Genomic DNA, 15,684 nt, shown 5'->3' with positions numbered 1-15,684 from the left:
TGGGCCCAGCCCAGCCCACAGAGGGTGGGAGTGGCAATGGCGGGGAGGGCCTGGTGTTTGGGCAGCACCTGCCGGGTGCAAGGCTCAGGCCTGGTGGGGCAAAGACACGGGAGGCCTCTTTCCCCTACGACTGGCATTTCAGCCAGCGACTCGCAGAGCATCTCCTCGACGACGAGTGCGGTTTAATGAGCCAGAGCTGAGTTAAGGTCACGTGGAAGGGCCGAGTGCTCCGCCCTGAGCCGGGGCACACCGGGCTGCGTCTCTGGGGGGCTCTGGCGGCCCCTGCCCAGCGAGCCCTGCTTGGTTTCTTAGAGAAACGCTTGTGGTTTATTACAGAAATGGGGCATCTCCATGTAGCAAGCTGGGAAAGTGCTGGAAAACGAAGAGGGACATTGGTTCTTCCTGATCCTTTCCGAGCATCTGCTCCCATCGACGCGGTCCCTAACCGAGCAGGGCTCCGGCTGGCACAGCCCTTCCTGTGTGAGTCTGTCCTGCGATGTCCTCGTGGTCAGACGTGCCCGTTGGGCAGGTGCTCGGCCGTCTCTGTCTTGGGGCTGCCCTTCCTGTCGCGCCGTCCATGGACACTCAGCCGTGCCGGTGACCGGAGTGTCACTGTGCTGCACGAGCATCCCTTGCAGAGCATCCCCTGCAGAGCAGGTCCCACCCCCGGGACTGGTCGGCCCCACAGAGTGGCCCGGAGAGTGCCGGGGGCTGCCTGGGCAGGTGGGCCGGCAGCCCCTTGCAGAAGGGGGCACTGAGAGTGAGACTGGGGCAAGGAGGAGGCCGCCCTGGGATGTGCAGGGGAAGAGGATTCGGGCGGCAGGAAGAGCATGTGCAAAGGCCCTGGGCTGAGACGCAGGAGGGAGCCGGGCGGGTGGTGTCTGGTGTGGCCGGAGCAGCGTTGGGGGCCAGGCCAGGACCTGGGTCTGTCCTCGGGATGGGGGCTGGGTGGGGTGACTGGTTTCTCTCACTGCTTCTGAGCTGGCAGTAGGGCGTGGCTGTCCCCGTGGTCTAGGGGGCAGTGGAGAGTGGGCGCAGTCAGGACGGGTTGGAAGGAAGGGCCCTGGGAGCTCCTGGCGGCCAAGTCCGGGAGCACCTGGGTTGGGGGCCATGAGCCCGGGGGCGGGGGCTGGGGGATGCAGCCGGGAGGGTGGGCCAGGGACCTCTGCGTGGGACTGGGGTGGGCGCTGCGGCCAGCCCTGCCTGGTGCACCTGCTGGGTCTCTGTAGCACCTGCGGTCTGTGTGGAGCAAATAGCCATGTGGGGCTACCGTGCCTGGGGCGAGGCCGTGCCTGGGGGCAGCTTTTACCGCATGTAGCACCAGTGGGCTTCCTGCCAGGGACCTAGGAGTCCCCCCCCACCCACAGGTCCTGGGGCCTCCTGTAGGTGCTACAGCAGTGCGGGGGTGGTGCTCTCTGGGGCCCTGGGGGGGTCCCTGTGCACCTTGGGCATCTGGCGATGTGCGGAGAGGGCAGGACTCTGACTTCAGCACCCCACCGCCCCATCCTAGGAGAGCCCCGGCTGGCGGAGGGACGCTGGGCGTCCTGGGTCACTGGCCTGTGGGGAGGGGCCGGCAGCCGGGTGCAGAGACCATGAGCCAGAGCCAGCAGCTGGGCCTTCCCGAGCTGTGGGCTGTCAGGGCCCTTGGCGTGTGCCAGGCCTCAGCTCAGGGGGCTTCCGCGAGGCAGCCCCAGGGCTGGGAGGTTCCGGGAGAGGGGGCTCTGTGTGCAGTGATCCGCACGCCTGCTTCACGCCTGCGTCACGCCTGGAGCGGCCGTCCCCAGGACTGCTGTCCTTCACTCCCGAGATTGGACGTGGCAGGGCCTGGAAGCCGCAGTTCATTAGGGGTGAAATTAGATTCCGGTGGCTGCGCGGCTGCCGCCTAACAGGCAAGGTGGTGGGATTCCCCGCTGCCCAGCAGCCTCTGGGGCAGGCGGCGGCTTTGGCCCCACACTGGTTTCTTGCTCGGCCCGGGGCCCTGCTGGGCTCCTGGGCCCCCGGGGGGGGGCACGACCGCACCAGGGTAGAGGAGGGTGCAGGGTGGCTGCAGCCTGCTTGGGCTCGGGCCCCTCGTCAGGGGGGCTCTGGGCCTCTGTTGCTCACCTGTGAAGTGGACATGCGTGTCCAGGGGTTGCTCCCTGCCTGGCTCGGAGACACCCAGACAATTTTAGCCCCTGGGGTCTGGGAGTGGCCACCAGGGGCTGGGGTGGCCGAGGGAACTGGAGGCTCCTCCCCTTCCTGCCCTTTGTGTCTTAAATTTCAGTTTTGTTGACGTGAAATGAGGTCAGTGACTGGGGAAGGGGCCTGCCTGGGGCACCTGGCCGCAGAGTGGGGGTCTGGGCTGCGGGACGGGCCTGGGCCTCCCTTCCCTGCTGCCACCCTCCCCTCCCCGAGCGCGTGAGGTGACTCAGCACCGCGGTGGCAGCAGCTGTGTCATGCTTTCCTAGAAAAGAAATGTCCCCTGTAATGGGGGGGGCGGGAAAGGGGGAGGCAGAAGAGAGGAGTCTCCCTGGAGGTGGGGGTCCCTCTCTTGAGCGCAGAGGCACACGCATGCACAGCGTACATGCACGAACACGCAGGGACACGTACGCACACACGCCCTCCTGCGTCTTAGGACCTGCTGGTGCCGGCTGTGGGCGACCACCCAGGGTGCTGTCTGGCCCCAGTGGGGGGCCCCTCTGGCCCAGTGCCTGTGTCCCCCCCAGTCCCTCCCATGGCCCCCAGCCCTGTCTCCCCCTCTTTGCACATGGGGCTCATTTCAGAGGAGGGGCTGCCACCGAAGCTGGGGGCTCAGGCTGTGGCTGGGAAGTCCCTCCTCACGTCCGCCTGAGGTCCCTGCTGCTGCGTAGAGACAATCCATCTGTGCTGGATCCAGGGGTGCTGTGGCCCAGCCCTTCCTCGTGACTTGGGGATCTCTGGTGGCACAAGGGCCCGTGTGCGTCAGGGGTGTGGGGTGGGTCCCGGCCGACGCCCGCTCTCCGGGGGCCTGTCCCCACCCCACTGGGTGCCGCTGCCCAGGCCGTGGGGGTCCTGCCTGCCCCGTTCTGGCCCCAGGTTCCTTGCGATGCCGTTGCCTTGGCAACCGCTGCCAGGGAAGCTCCTGGAGTTGAATCCATTATCATAATTAGCCCGATTCTCCGTCCTTTCCTCGCCTGCAGGCGTGGCCGGCTCCCCCTCGGGCTGTGGGGGGCGAGGGGCTGGCCTCCCCCCAGGGCTCCCGGGTCTTAGTTTGCCTGTGGCCTCAGGACCGGGCTGGGCCTTCTGCCTGGTCCCGCAGCGGGCGTGCCGCCCCCCCCCCAGCAGGGCGCCCATCTCCAATCCCAGAGTCCAGCCGTGTGCTGTGAGGGGCCGGCCACGGCGGAAGGTTCTGGGCCCTTCAGTGCTCTGAACACACGGCCCCCATGGACCCCCCCGCCCCCACCCCAGGCCCCCGTCCCCCCTCAAAGCAGAAGAGAGTCAGGAGCAGGACACCCCCGGGGGAGGAGAGGCGGGGGGCGCACCGAGGCCCACCGTGGGCTGTGCCCCTGCTTGCCTGGCGCTGGGCCTGAGGGTGCCGAGCCCTCACCCCAGAGGCTCGGAGGGGCTGGACCTTGAGAGGACCTCAGGCCACCAGGGACGCCCTTTGGGACCATGTAGCCCGAGGGGCAGGGAGTGTCCCCTGCTAGGGCCGTGCCTGGGGATGCCTGCCCGTCCCCGGGACAGACGGCGGGCAGTGACAGGCCCTGCTCCTCATTGAGCCTCAGTTTACCCGTCTCTAAAGTGGGCACGAGTGTGGATGCCTTGGGGACGCTGCCGTGTGCGGGGCAGGCGCTGGCCGTGGGGGAGCCTTCCCTCGGGACGGGGTCTGGGAGTGGGCGCGTTTCTCCGCGTGCGGCGAGTGGACCAGCGGCTGAGGAGGGAGGGGAGTGAGCTGCGGTCTGGAGCGTCTCTCGTGCCCCACGCTGGCGCGGGAGCCGCGGCCGGCCGTGGCAGGGCTGCTGTCCCTCCCGGGTGCATCTGTCCGGGGCGGAGCCCCGATGTTCGCCCAGCGCGCCCCCGGCCTCCTGCCCGTCCGTCTCTCTCCTCCCTGGCACCGGCCACCCCCGGCCCAGCCATCTGCACCATCTGTTCTGAAAACTTAAAAACAAAACTTGGAGCCATCGCCGGCACTTTCCGGGTGGGGGTGCTGGGGAGGGATGGCTCCCAGAGCCGGTTTCCTCTGAGGAGGGTCTGTGGGCACAGCCGGTGTGGCGGGAGCCCAGCTGGAAGTCTCTGGAACATTCCGAGGGGCCGGCTGCAAGATCCTGTGTTTCTGGGTTGGTTCGCCCTGGTCCTGGGAGGGGCTGGGAGGGGCGCACCATGGACAAGTCCACGCGTGCCCGTGTCGGGCTTTCTGCAACGGTGCAGCCACCGTGGGAAGCAGGGCTGGGGCCCCTGCACACCGTGGCGCCCGGCCGCCTCCGTATTCTCCGCAGCGTGAGCAGCGGCCTTCCTGTCCCCGCACTGAGGACGCAGCGCGTGTGTCTGTGGGGCTGGCCCTGCCCTGTCTCCAGCCGGCCGGACTCTGCGGATCCCGGACACACCCGCCTCCTCTCCCTCTGCCCAGAGCACCTTTCCCTTCGCTTCACCCTGCAGGGTCCGTGCCAGCAGACACCTCCTCGGGGAAGACCACCGGGATTGTGTCTCCTGTGGGCTGAGCTGGGTTCCAGTGACCCGCCTGTGCTGGGTGGTGCCTCGGGGCCCCTCCTGAGTCTCTCCCGCCACCTGGGCCTCTGGGGCCCTGAGCTGGAGCCCAGGGATCTCCCGGGGCTCCCTCCCACTCCTTCCCGCTGACCCCCGAGCAGACGGGCTGCGAACAGAGGCGCACGCGACGTTGTCCGTTTTCCCAGAGCTCAGCTAATTAAATAAATCGGCTAATGAGCAAGGGAAATTAATTGTGGTTTTGCAATGTGGCTGCGTCTTTGCGGGTGTTTTGTCTGTGCCAGCGGTGCCATCTCTGCCCAGGAGCTGGGAAGTGTCGGGGTCCCTGGGGTCTGGCCAAGGCCTCCGCTGGGCACCCGAGGGCAGGGCAGGGCGGGGGCTGGGCCCCGAGGCTCCGTGGTTACCGTGTTGCCGGCTGCGTGACTTGCCGGTCGATTGTGAAGACAGTGCAGGAGAACAGGAGGTGACGGTTTGCCCGGTGGCTCCGTCCCCGCCGGCTCCTGTTCTGCGTCAGGCCTGGTGAGCGTGGGGCTCCTCTCATGGCCCCGTGACCACGGCTTGTTAGGAGCACGGCTCGTTTGTAGCTGTGACCAAGGACCCGTTGACCCGTTGGCCACGTCCCCTGCGTATCCCAGGACGCCTGCAGAAAATGTAAATGAAACTATGATTTGCGTCGTAACCAGTGGGTTTTCTAACATGTTCCATGACTTCAGCATGTGGGAGTTTCTTTCCTGCCCTCCCACCGAGGACTTCCTGCCAAATGGCAGTTTGCGGCTTGTGGCTCACAGTGCTGCTCCCAGGAAGGAGGAGATCACGCGTGTCTTGGCCGCTTGTGGGTGGCCTTGTCATGGGCCACCTGCCAGGTTCCCACGGCAGGGTCCTTGGGGCAGGGGCACCTCCTGTCTGCGGCTGTCTGGGGTGGGGCAAGGGGGCAGGTGTATCAGACCCCCTGTATCAGAGCAGGTGTATCAGAGCAGGTGTATGGAGCAGGGGTATCAGAGCAGGTGTATCAGAGCAGGTGTATGGAGCAGGGGTATCAGAGCAGGTGTATCAGAGCAGGTGTATGGAGCAGGGGTATCAGAGCAGGTGTATGGAGCAGGGGTATCAGAGCAGGTGTATGGAGCAGGTGTATCAGAGCAGGTGTATCAGAGCAGGTGTATGGAGCAGGTGTATCAGAGCAGGCGTATGGAGCAGGGGTATCAGAGCAGGTGTATGGAGCAGGGGTATCAGAGCAGGTGTATGGAGCAGGGGTATCAGAGCAGGTGTATGGAGCAGGTGTATCAGAGCAGGTGTATGGAGCAGGGGTATCAGAGCAGGCGTATGGAGCAGGGGTATCAGAGCAGGTGTATGGAGCAGGTGTATCAGAGCAGGCGTATGGAGCAGGTGTATCAGAGCAGGCGTATGGAGCAGGGGTATCAGAGCAGGTGTATGGAGCAGGTGTATCAGAGCAGGTGTATGGAGCAGGGGTATCAGAGCAGGTGTATGGAGCAGGTGTATCAGAGCAGGTGTATGGAGCAGGGGTATCAGAGCAGGTGTATGGAGCAGGCTGTGTGGCCCACAGTCAGAGAGCATTTGGGGGAATCTTGGTGTGGCCACGACCTTGAGGCAAGAGCTGGCCAAGGGTCGGTAGGAGTCAGGTGAGGGGAGGACGGCAAAGAGCAACCGTGGCAGGAACCCGTGGCTGGGGGTGCCGAGGCTCCTGCAACTTGGGAGAAGGAGAAACAGAGCTTCCCGGCAGCCAGGACGGGGCCGGGAGGTGATGGGAGAGACCTGGCGGCTGAGCAGCAGGTGCAGTCGGCGAGCTCTGTGCCTCGGAGTGTGGGGAGGAAATGTCACGTGCACGGAGCGGGCAGGAGCGGTGACCAGATGCTGGCTGTGGGGCGGGCGCTGCTGTTTCTGCAGTGGTTGATGGGCAGCTGTTGTTCCCTCCCTGCTCCAAGTTCGGAGTCTTTCCCAAAGCACGCGGGTGTCAGGAAGAAACAGGCGGAGGGTGGCCGGGTCGGGGTGGGGCTCCCTGGGGCAGCTGACCGAGGCGGTGGCCCCGGGGGGTCCTGGGGCAGCCATGGACGGGGCCCCTGCTCCTCCCACGCTGGCTCTCGGAAGGGCGGTGGGGTGGAGTCTGCTGCTTCCAGAAGACGGCCTGGCGCCTGGTCCCCGTCCGCCGGGCGCTGACGCTGTCCCTCCGCCCCAGGTTCCTGCTGGTCTTCTCCTGCCTCGTGCTGTCGGTGTTCTCCACCATCAAGGAGTACGAGAAGAGCTCCGAGGGCGCCCTGTACATCCTGGTGAGCCCAGCGGGGCCTCCTTCCCCGAGGCAGGGTCTCCTCTGACACCCGAACGCTGCTCCCAGGACAGGGACTCCCCGGTGACACCACAGGCTCCCACCTCCTGGTGACGTCACAGCTGCCGCCTGCCCCACCTCCATTGCCCCCCAGGGGTCCAGCTCCCCTTTCCCATCTTCCTCTCTCCAGCTGGAGGGCTCAGGCGGCCCCCCACAGGAAGCGTGGGGTGCTCCCTGCAGAGGTGGGCACTGGGGGGGCTGTGACACAGCAACCCGGTGTTGACACGCGGGAGCCATGGCAATGGGAGTGCAATTTCTGTGCTGCTCTTGGTAACGGGGTGGGGGCCTCAGTGAGACGGACCCTCACCGAATGCAGCCCCTGTGTTCTGGGCACGGGCTGCCCCTTTGTGCAGTCACCTGGGACCCTCCCTTGGTCAGCCCTGCTGTGCCCCTCCCACTGCTCTGCAGGGCAGGACCACCAGCTCGGAAGAAGGTGGACCCCCAGTGGTCTTCGGGCCCAGGTGTTCTTGTGGCTGCAGGGTCCTCAGAGGCCGTCTGGGGTTGCCGGGCCAAGCTTGTGGTTCCCATCTGGGGGCCTCCCCGCACTGTCCCTGGGCCAGAGCTGCCTGTGTGGGTGTCTAGGCGGCCTCAACCCCTGGCCTGGAGGTGGCCTCAGCCGTGGCCTCCCCCGCAGGAAATCGTGACCATCGTGGTGTTCGGCGTCGAGTACTTTGTGCGGATCTGGGCCGCGGGCTGCTGCTGCCGGTACCGCGGCTGGCGGGGCCGGCTCAAGTTCGCCAGGAAGCCGTTCTGTGTGATTGGTGAGGCCCGTGGGGGTGGGTCCCAGGGTGGGGCCGGACTGCAGGAACAGGGCTGGCACTTTCTGGAAGTTTCTCTCACCTGCTGACTGGGAGGCAGAGCCTGTGGTGATGTGGTTAACGCCAAGAGGACGGACAGGGCTCCGGGCAGCCTGTCCCAGACCCCGCAGGGAGGGCCCGGGCTGCTCCGGCCCCACACGCGGGCCCCACGCCGGCACCGCATGCACCGCCGGCCACCTGCCCGGCTCCTGTCCGCACCGCGAGCCCTTCGCCCTCTCCCACAGACATCATGGTGCTCATCGCCTCCATCGCGGTGCTGGCCGCGGGCTCCCAAGGCAACGTCTTCGCCACGTCCGCGCTCCGGAGCCTGCGGTTCCTGCAGATCCTGCGGATGATCCGCATGGACCGGAGGGGAGGCACCTGGAAGCTCCTGGGCTCTGTGGTCTACGCCCACAGCAAGGTGAGCGGGGCCACACAGGGCCAGCCGCTCCCAGAGGGAGGGGGTACACCGGGCACGTGAGCTGCTGTCCCCGGGCTGGGACGCACGGGGAGGGGCTGCCTGGGCTGGGACCACGAAGCTGGCGGCCCTTCCTGGTGCTGCTGCGCCAGCCCTCCCGCTGGCCCCGTGCGTGGAGCCAGGAGCAGGGGCCCAGGGCGGGACGGACGCGGCCCCGTGGCACCCAGGGCGGGACGGACGTGGCCCCGTGGCACCCAGGGGGGGACGGACGTGGCCCCGTGGCACCCAGGGGGGGACGGACGGGGCCCCGTGGCACCCAGGGCGGGACGGACGCGGCCCCGTGGCACCCAGGGGGGGGACGGACGCGGCCCTGTGGCACCCAGGGCGGGACGGACACGGCCCCGTGGCACCCAGGGCTGGACAGGCATGGCCCCTTGGCACCCAGGGCGGGACGGACGCGGCCCCGCCTGTCTCACAGGAGCTGGTCACTGCCTGGTACATCGGCTTCCTCTGCCTCATCCTGGCCTCGTTCCTGGTGTACTTGGCGGAGAAGGGCGAGAACGACCACTTCGACACCTACGCGGACGCGCTCTGGTGGGGCCTGGTGAGTCCTGGTCCTTGGGTCGTGCCTATCCCCGGAGGAGGTCACTTCTCAAGGATGTGCGCCCGGGGCTCCTGCGGCGGAGCTGGCCGCACACGTCTCTCTGGGGCCACCTGCTGGCCACCCGTGGCCATGACAGCATGTGGTGGCGGCTAAGGCCGTGGTCTGGGATGGGTGTGCAGGTGGGAAGAGGCTGGGCCCCGGGAGCCTCTGCCCAGCCGTGGCAGGTTGTTGTCCTTCCTCCGTGACCCCCACCTGCTCTGCCCTCGCTCACCAGGGACCGTAGGGGGAGGGGAGGCCCCGGTGCGGGTCAGGCGTGGCAGAGCCTGTCCACCCGCCACACACGGCAGCGCCCAGGCAGCTCCTCGGCTGCACGGCGTGCCCTGCACACGCCTTCAGGGCCTGGGGACAAATGCCCAGCGGTGGCACCTGGACCACGGTGAGGTGTCCTGCGCCCCCAGGGCATGGGGCAGTTGGCCTTGCTGCCTGTGTCCCCTGACCTGCGCTGGGTCTTCACTCAGATCTCAACCCCCCACTCTACAACTCCGTCCGCCCAGGGCCTGGCCTGGTCCTCCGGACTGCAGTGCGGCAGCTCTGGTGGGCGGGGGTGCTGCCACCCCCACCTGCCTGGACTCCTGCTTCCCCATCCCCAACCCCCAGTCTCGCCGAGCTGCCTGGACACACGCCCGCCTCGGGCCCCGCTCGTCCTCCACCCAAGAGAAACATTAATACTAAACACGAGTCCCCCAGGGCTTCCCGAGGCCCCAAACAGCCCACTCTCCCTCCCCACTGCACCTCCCTGTGGGGACACTCCCGCACCTCCTCCGGCTGTCCCTCCTCTGCACCACCCCCGGGCCAGGCAGCCCCATCACCTCCTGGCACCCCTGGGCCAGGCAGCTCACCCTGTCCCCATCAGGCCCGAGTGGGTGCTGGGAGGAGGTGGCCCACATCTGTGCCAGCCCAGACCACCAGGTGGGCGGCCAGTGTCCAGCCTGCCCTCAGGGTGCAACAAGCCCCGTGTGACCGGAGCCCGTGTCCCGCAGATCACCCTGACGACCATCGGCTACGGGGACAAGTACCCCCAGACCTGGAACGGGAGGCTCCTGGCAGCAACCTTCACCCTCATCGGTGTCTCCTTCTTTGCTCTCCCGGCGGTGAGTCCTGCGCCCTTCTGCCCTTGCGGGAGATGGGGCCCTGCAGGCTCCCACGGTGACCACAGGCCACCCTGGCACTGTCCCCTGGGAGGCCCTGGGCCAGAAGCACTTGAGTGGGCTGTGTCAGCCTGGAGGCCCGAGCCCCGAACTGGTGGCGCCCGGTGCCCGATGACCACTCCCAGAGCCACGGTGTGGCTTCCGCTGCCCTGTGGGTGACCGGCAGCTGCTCTGGGTCGGGATGGGGCTGCACAGGGGGGTTCTCCCGGCGGAGCACCACTGCCCAGTGGCACAGGCCCTTCTGCGGCCTCCAGGGGACCAAGGGGCCATCGCAGGCAGGAGGGAGAGGGCTCTGCCGGCTGGCCCGGGCAGCAGGGCAGGGTGGATGGGCAGCTGGCGTGGGGCTGGCAGCCTGGAGGGTGGGGCACTCGTCCCAGGACTGCCTTCGGGGTACACAAACCGGGAAGCAGTGTCCTCTCCGGGTCTGCGTGGGTCTGGCTGTGTTTCCTGCGAGCCAGAGGTTTCCTTGACCCCAGATGTAAGGGCTTCTCCCAGTCTGGTCTCCAGGAAGTGGGGGCGTGATGTCGGAAGGCGGAGCCCCTGGGCCACGGAATGTGGTGGCAGTGGGGACGTGGGTCCCGGGATGTGGCCCGGCCCCCGAGCGGGGCTGGGTCTCGGTGTGATCTGCCTGGCGCTTTGCAGGGCATCCTGGGGTCGGGCTTCGCCCTGAAGGTGCAGGAGCAGCATCGGCAGAAGCACTTTGAGAAGAGGCGGAACCCCGCTGCAGGCCTGATCCAGGTGGGTCCTGGCGGCCCCCGCCCGGGGCCCAGGGGGCCGTCCAATCCGGCTGTGTTGCCCGCCCGGCCTCGGCCCGACGTCACCGTCTTGGGCAGCTCCTTGTCTGTAGACGGGGTCGCCGCTCTCGTTCCTCCCAGGAACGTGTCGAGGGGAGGCGGGTTGCAAGTCAGCGTGCTGAGAAACGTTCAGACACGGGGGTCGCACACCAGCGACGTGTGGGCGCCGTGGGTGGCCCTTGTCCTGTGCGGGTGCCTGAGCCCCAGCCATCCGTGTCATCGTCCTCAGCGTCCCGGCGGGTAGGTGCTCACTCGTCCTGCCGCTGCAGGCTGGGCCCAGAGAGGTCGGCACTCGGTTGCGAGTAGGTGCCTGAGCCTTGTCTGTTGACTGTGAGCCTGGCTGTGGACCCCCGAGCCGTGCGGCCCCAACCCCACTCAGCCCTGTCCTGTCACTCAGGAGGCCGGGGCGCCCAGTGGCCGCTCTGGCACCCAGCAAGTCATTCCCGAGCCTGCAAATGTGAGCAGAACAGCAGGACACCCTCAGCTCTACCAGAGTCGGACCCGAGGGGCACTGGGAGCTGGACGTGGCCCTGGGCTCTGCTGTGTTTCTTTTTTAAAGATACGGCTCTTGTGGCCCGTGGTGGCACGTGACTGTAGACCCAGCTGCTCAGGAGGCTGAGGTGGGAGGCTCGCTGGAGCCCAGGAGGCTGAGGCTGCAGTGAGCTGTGTGGCACCTGTGAGTAGACACTGTGCTGCCACCTGGACATCAGAGTGAGACCCTGTCTCTCTTTAGAGAAGAATAAAAACAAAAAGACACATGAGAAAAAGATGTGGCTCTCGTGGTCTTAGCCCTGGGTCCAGCCTGCTTTATGTATGTATTTATCTTTCAGTATAAAAACTCTAAATGGCTGTTTTTAAAAAATGCAATAGAGTATAAAGAAGAACAAAAATGCCCCCAAAATCTCACTCCACTGTTGACAATTTGACTTCAGTGACCACATATGACAAAAAATACAGTCTTTATATAAAATGGTTTAGGAAAGTCACCAAACAACTACAGCCAACAACAAGCAGCAACAGTCGTCCCTGGGGAGGGAGGATGATCTGATGTTCAGAGTGACCACCGTGTAGTTTTCCAAATGTCAAATTTTCAACAAAAATTTATGAAGCATGCAAAGAAACAAGAAAGTGTGGTTCATGCCGAGGAAGCCATGGGAAAGGACTCAAGGAAATCAGGAGAATGATGTCTCACCAAATTGAGCATCACTCAAGAGACAGGAATTATAAAAGGAACCAGATAGAGATCCCGGAGCTGAAGAGTACACTAACTGAAATGAAAATCTCGCTAGAGGGGGTTCAACAGCAGGCTTGAGTGGCAGAAAGAAGAATTAGCAAAGGTCAGTTGAAATTACTCAGTCTGAGGAGCAGAAGGAAAAAGAAAGAGGAAAAATGAACAGAGCCTAAGAGGCCTGGGGGACGCCGTCCGCTGCACTGGCGTCAGCAGAATGAGCCCTTGAGGACGTTATGGCTGAAAACATCCCAAATGTGAGGAATGACTTGAATCCGTCCATACGAGGAGTCCATGAACTCCAGGTATTAACAGTGTCAGCTCCAGGAGGCCCACCGAGTCACATGACCATCAGCGGCTGAAACTCAGCGACAAGCAGACTCGACGCAGGGCAAGGTGCCGGCGTCGTGGTTGCTGGGTGGGTGCCACGCCGCCCCTCACACACGGGGTGGCAGAAATTATAAAAAATGGGAAATAAGTGTTGGTGAGAACGAGGAGAACGTGGACCCTCACGCGTGCTGGTGGGAGTGTAGCGTGAGCGGACACTCTGGAGCACGGTTTGGGGGATCCTCACACGTCACACATGGACGTTCATGACCAGCACTGCCACTCCAGGTACAGACAAAAGAATTTAAAGTAGGTCTTCAGCCAAAAACCACACAAATTTCGCAGCAGCACTATTCACACAGCCCCAGAGTGGAAACAGCCCCGGGGTCCATCAGGGGATGAGCAGATGAGCCGTGACGTGCCCACAGGACGGGAGCCATCCAGCCGTGCCAAGAGCGAGGCTGTGACGTGTGCTGCTGCGTGGACGGGCTTTGAGGACTCTGTGCCCAGTGAAAGGAGCCAGGCAGAAAGGCCACGTGGCGTTCGGCCCCACAGACGGGAAATACCTGGGGTGGGGGCTCCACGGGGACTGGTGTGGACAGGTGGCTGCCAGGGCTGGGCAGGGGCAGTGGGGTGACCGCTCTGCGTGCAGGGCGTCCTTCCGGGGTGGTGAAGGCGTGTGGAGTTAGACAGCGGTGATGGCCACACGTCAGCGGAGGCAGGAGACGCCACCGCACTGCACACGTCAAAATGGTCAAAATGCTGAATTTTACATTATGTGCATTTCACCAAAAAACAAGGTAGGAACAGGCCAGGTGGAGTCAGTGAGACCCGCAGGCTCACAGCCGGGTTGTACTCAGTCCCCGCCGACTGGGGAGACCGGGGAAGCTCACGTGCCCGTCGGCGCCCACAGCCGCTCACTGCTGGCAGGAGGGAGGCGCGCCCCCCGCCCCCCGCCCCGCAAGCTCCTGCACCGGGCACACGGGCCCCACCCTCCCGCTGGGATCTTGCCTGTCTGCCCTGCAGCGGGTAGACTGAGGCCTCGGGGTCAGGACAGGTGCCGCAGGTCCCGGGTGGGGCCAGGTGGCCCTTGCCACCCTCGCTGACCCTCCCCGTCTCTCCCCGCAGTCGGCCTGGAGATTCTACGCCACCAACCTGTCGCGTACCGACCTGCACTCCACCTGGCAGTACTACGAGCGCACGGTGACGGTGCCCATGTACAGGTACCGCCTCCAGGCCCGCCAGGCCGAGCCGCGGCCCATCGGTTTTGTTTTCTATTTTCCATCTGTTCTTCAACCCCGTTTTTTGTTGTTCATTATTTTGATCAGTTGATTTTTTTTCTTTAAAATGTATGCATATTTCAAAAGAATTCTGTGTGTGATTTATTTCGAAGTATTAATTTTTTTCTTTGTTTTTAGCGTTCGGCTTGTGTTTCTCACCTCCATTCCCCGCCCTTTGCTTTCCGCCCCTTGGCTGGGGGCTGTGGCGTGTCGCGGGCACGGCCAGGACGGGCCCCTCCCCGAGGCCTCCAGCACCTGGAGGTTTGCAGCTCCCAGCCTGCGGGGTGGGAGGTCACTGTGACCTCCAGCCAGACCAAGGCTTCCGGTGGGGAAAGGAAGGTGACCCCAGAGCACAGTGAGGCTCAGGAGACCCGGGTTATCCTGAGGGTCCCAGGTGCCCCCCAGCAGACTGAGCACACAGACACCCAGGAGCCCCTGGGTAGCAGAGGAGGGGGGCCCTAAGAGCCTTTCGGGGGGCAACAGGGGAGGCAGCGGCCACAGGCCAGGTGAGCTGAGAGGCCACAGGGCAGCGTCCCAGGTTTCTTGTTTCTCGAGAGTGGGTGGCAGCCCCCAATGTCTCTGTGCGGCTGGTCTGGGATCAGAGGTGCCGAGGGCACCCGATGCCCCAGGACCAGAGTCCCCTGGGGTGGGCACTGCCCTCCCTGCCTGCCTGTTCGCTGCCCCGAGGTCCCTTCCCTGCTCCGGGGGGTGTTTCTGTCCTGAGCTTCCCCACGGTGGGTGGGCGTAGGGACTTCTAGGCGTGGGGGGGTCACCCTTAGGTCCAGAGGTCAGCTGTGGTCGGACAGGCCAGAGGCCGTCCCCACTTCTGCCTCCATGGGGGGGGAGTCCCCCCGAGGAGGGTGCTGAGTCCTGAGTGGTCCTTGGCCTTCGAAGTCGTCCTCTGGGCCTCCCCGGCCCCTCTCAGCATCTGTCCCACCCGCAGCGGTGGCAGGCGGAGCCTGGAGGGCCTGGCCACGCCCGTCTTTCCCGGAAATGTGGGCGTGCTCCGGCAGCGCGGCTGCTCCCAGCCCAGGGTCGGGGACAGGGTGACCTTCCCGCTAATTTTCTTTGTTCTGTTGTTTCCCCACTTTCCTTGACTTTTTTTTTTTTCATTTTCTTTTCCTTATCCTGTTCTTTTTAAAAAATTTCCGTTCTTTTCCCTTTGCGTGTGTGTGCGTGAAAACACTTGAAAGCTCACAAACTCAAACCTACGGGGCCTCCAGGTAGGAGATGCATGGGACGGAAGCCGTGTGTGTGGTTCTCGTTCTGTCTGGGCCTGCGGGCCCGGCTCGCCCGCCCCACCCAGCGCCCTGCACCGTGCCCCGCGTGGTCCCCGTGCTAGAGTCTAGGCCTTGTCACCCCGCGGCCCGCTCTGCCTGGAGCCCCCGTGCCCACCCTCCCCCTGTCCCCGCTCCCTCCTCAGCTGCTGCTTCCGTGCTGCTGGGTCCTTGTCCTCGTCTTCTGTTCCCGTCCCGCTTCCTGCCTTGTCCTGGTAGCTGTGCCCGCTCCCCTCCCCCCACCACCGGCTCACAGCCTCCACCCACGAGCCCAGCGAGAGTGTGGACGTGGCACTTCTGCCCCCGGCGCAGGGCACTGCCCGGGCCAGTGACGGTCCTGCCCTGGGGCCGCTCACCTCTGGGGCCCGACTTCGGGGTCTCCCTCCCTGGACTTGAGCCCCCCGAGTCTTTCCACTGCACCAAGGGGGCGTGTCCAGGCCGGGGAGCACAGACGCCTGCCCTGTCTGGCCCCTGCCCCATCGGCGTGTCCTGGAGGGCTCTCCCACGGCCTGCGAGCGAGAAAGGGGTGACTTGCTCAGGCTGGGGAGCACTGAGCCGCCACACGGCCAAGGGCTTTCCCCTGCGCAGTAGGTGGGCTGGTGCCCGACGACAGTGTCCAGGCAGAGCCCTGCACAGCGCGGGGCAGCCAGGAGTGGGGGCGACTTCTCCGGGACCCCTCCCTCCTGGGAACCCGTTAGAACATTAACCTGCCACTGCCGAGGGACGGGGCTGC

At 65.1% G+C, this 15,684-nt stretch overlaps 1 protein-coding gene across 5 annotated transcripts in view; it reads left to right on the top strand.

Moving 5' to 3' along the window:
- KCNQ2 (potassium voltage-gated channel subfamily Q member 2) overlaps positions 1-15,684 on the top strand; it is a 40,056-nt gene that overhangs the window by 8,064 nt on the left and 16,308 nt on the right. For 4 of the 5 annotated variants that reach the window (XM_069495477.1, XM_069495474.1, XM_069495472.1 and 1 more), the window contains exons 2-9: positions 6,872-6,962; positions 7,653-7,779; positions 8,061-8,236; positions 8,712-8,837; positions 9,878-9,988; positions 10,688-10,783; positions 13,523-13,617; positions 14,868-14,897. In XM_069495477.1, the coding sequence (XP_069351578.1) occupies positions 6,872-6,962; positions 7,653-7,779; positions 8,061-8,236; positions 8,712-8,837; positions 9,878-9,988; positions 10,688-10,783; positions 13,523-13,617; positions 14,868-14,897 (852 nt within the window). The remainder of the gene's footprint in view (positions 1-6,871; positions 6,963-7,652; positions 7,780-8,060; positions 8,237-8,711; positions 8,838-9,877; positions 9,989-10,687; positions 10,784-13,522; positions 13,618-14,867; positions 14,898-15,684) is intronic. The other variant, XM_069495475.1, reaches the window with a different exon arrangement.

The sequence above is a fragment of the Eulemur rufifrons genome, chromosome 20 (genome assembly GCF_041146395.1).
Source record: "Eulemur rufifrons isolate Redbay chromosome 20, OSU_ERuf_1, whole genome shotgun sequence".
Classification (NCBI taxonomy): Eukaryota; Metazoa; Chordata; class Mammalia; order Primates; family Lemuridae; genus Eulemur; species Eulemur rufifrons.
This window is presented reverse-complemented; position numbering and strand designations above follow the sequence as displayed.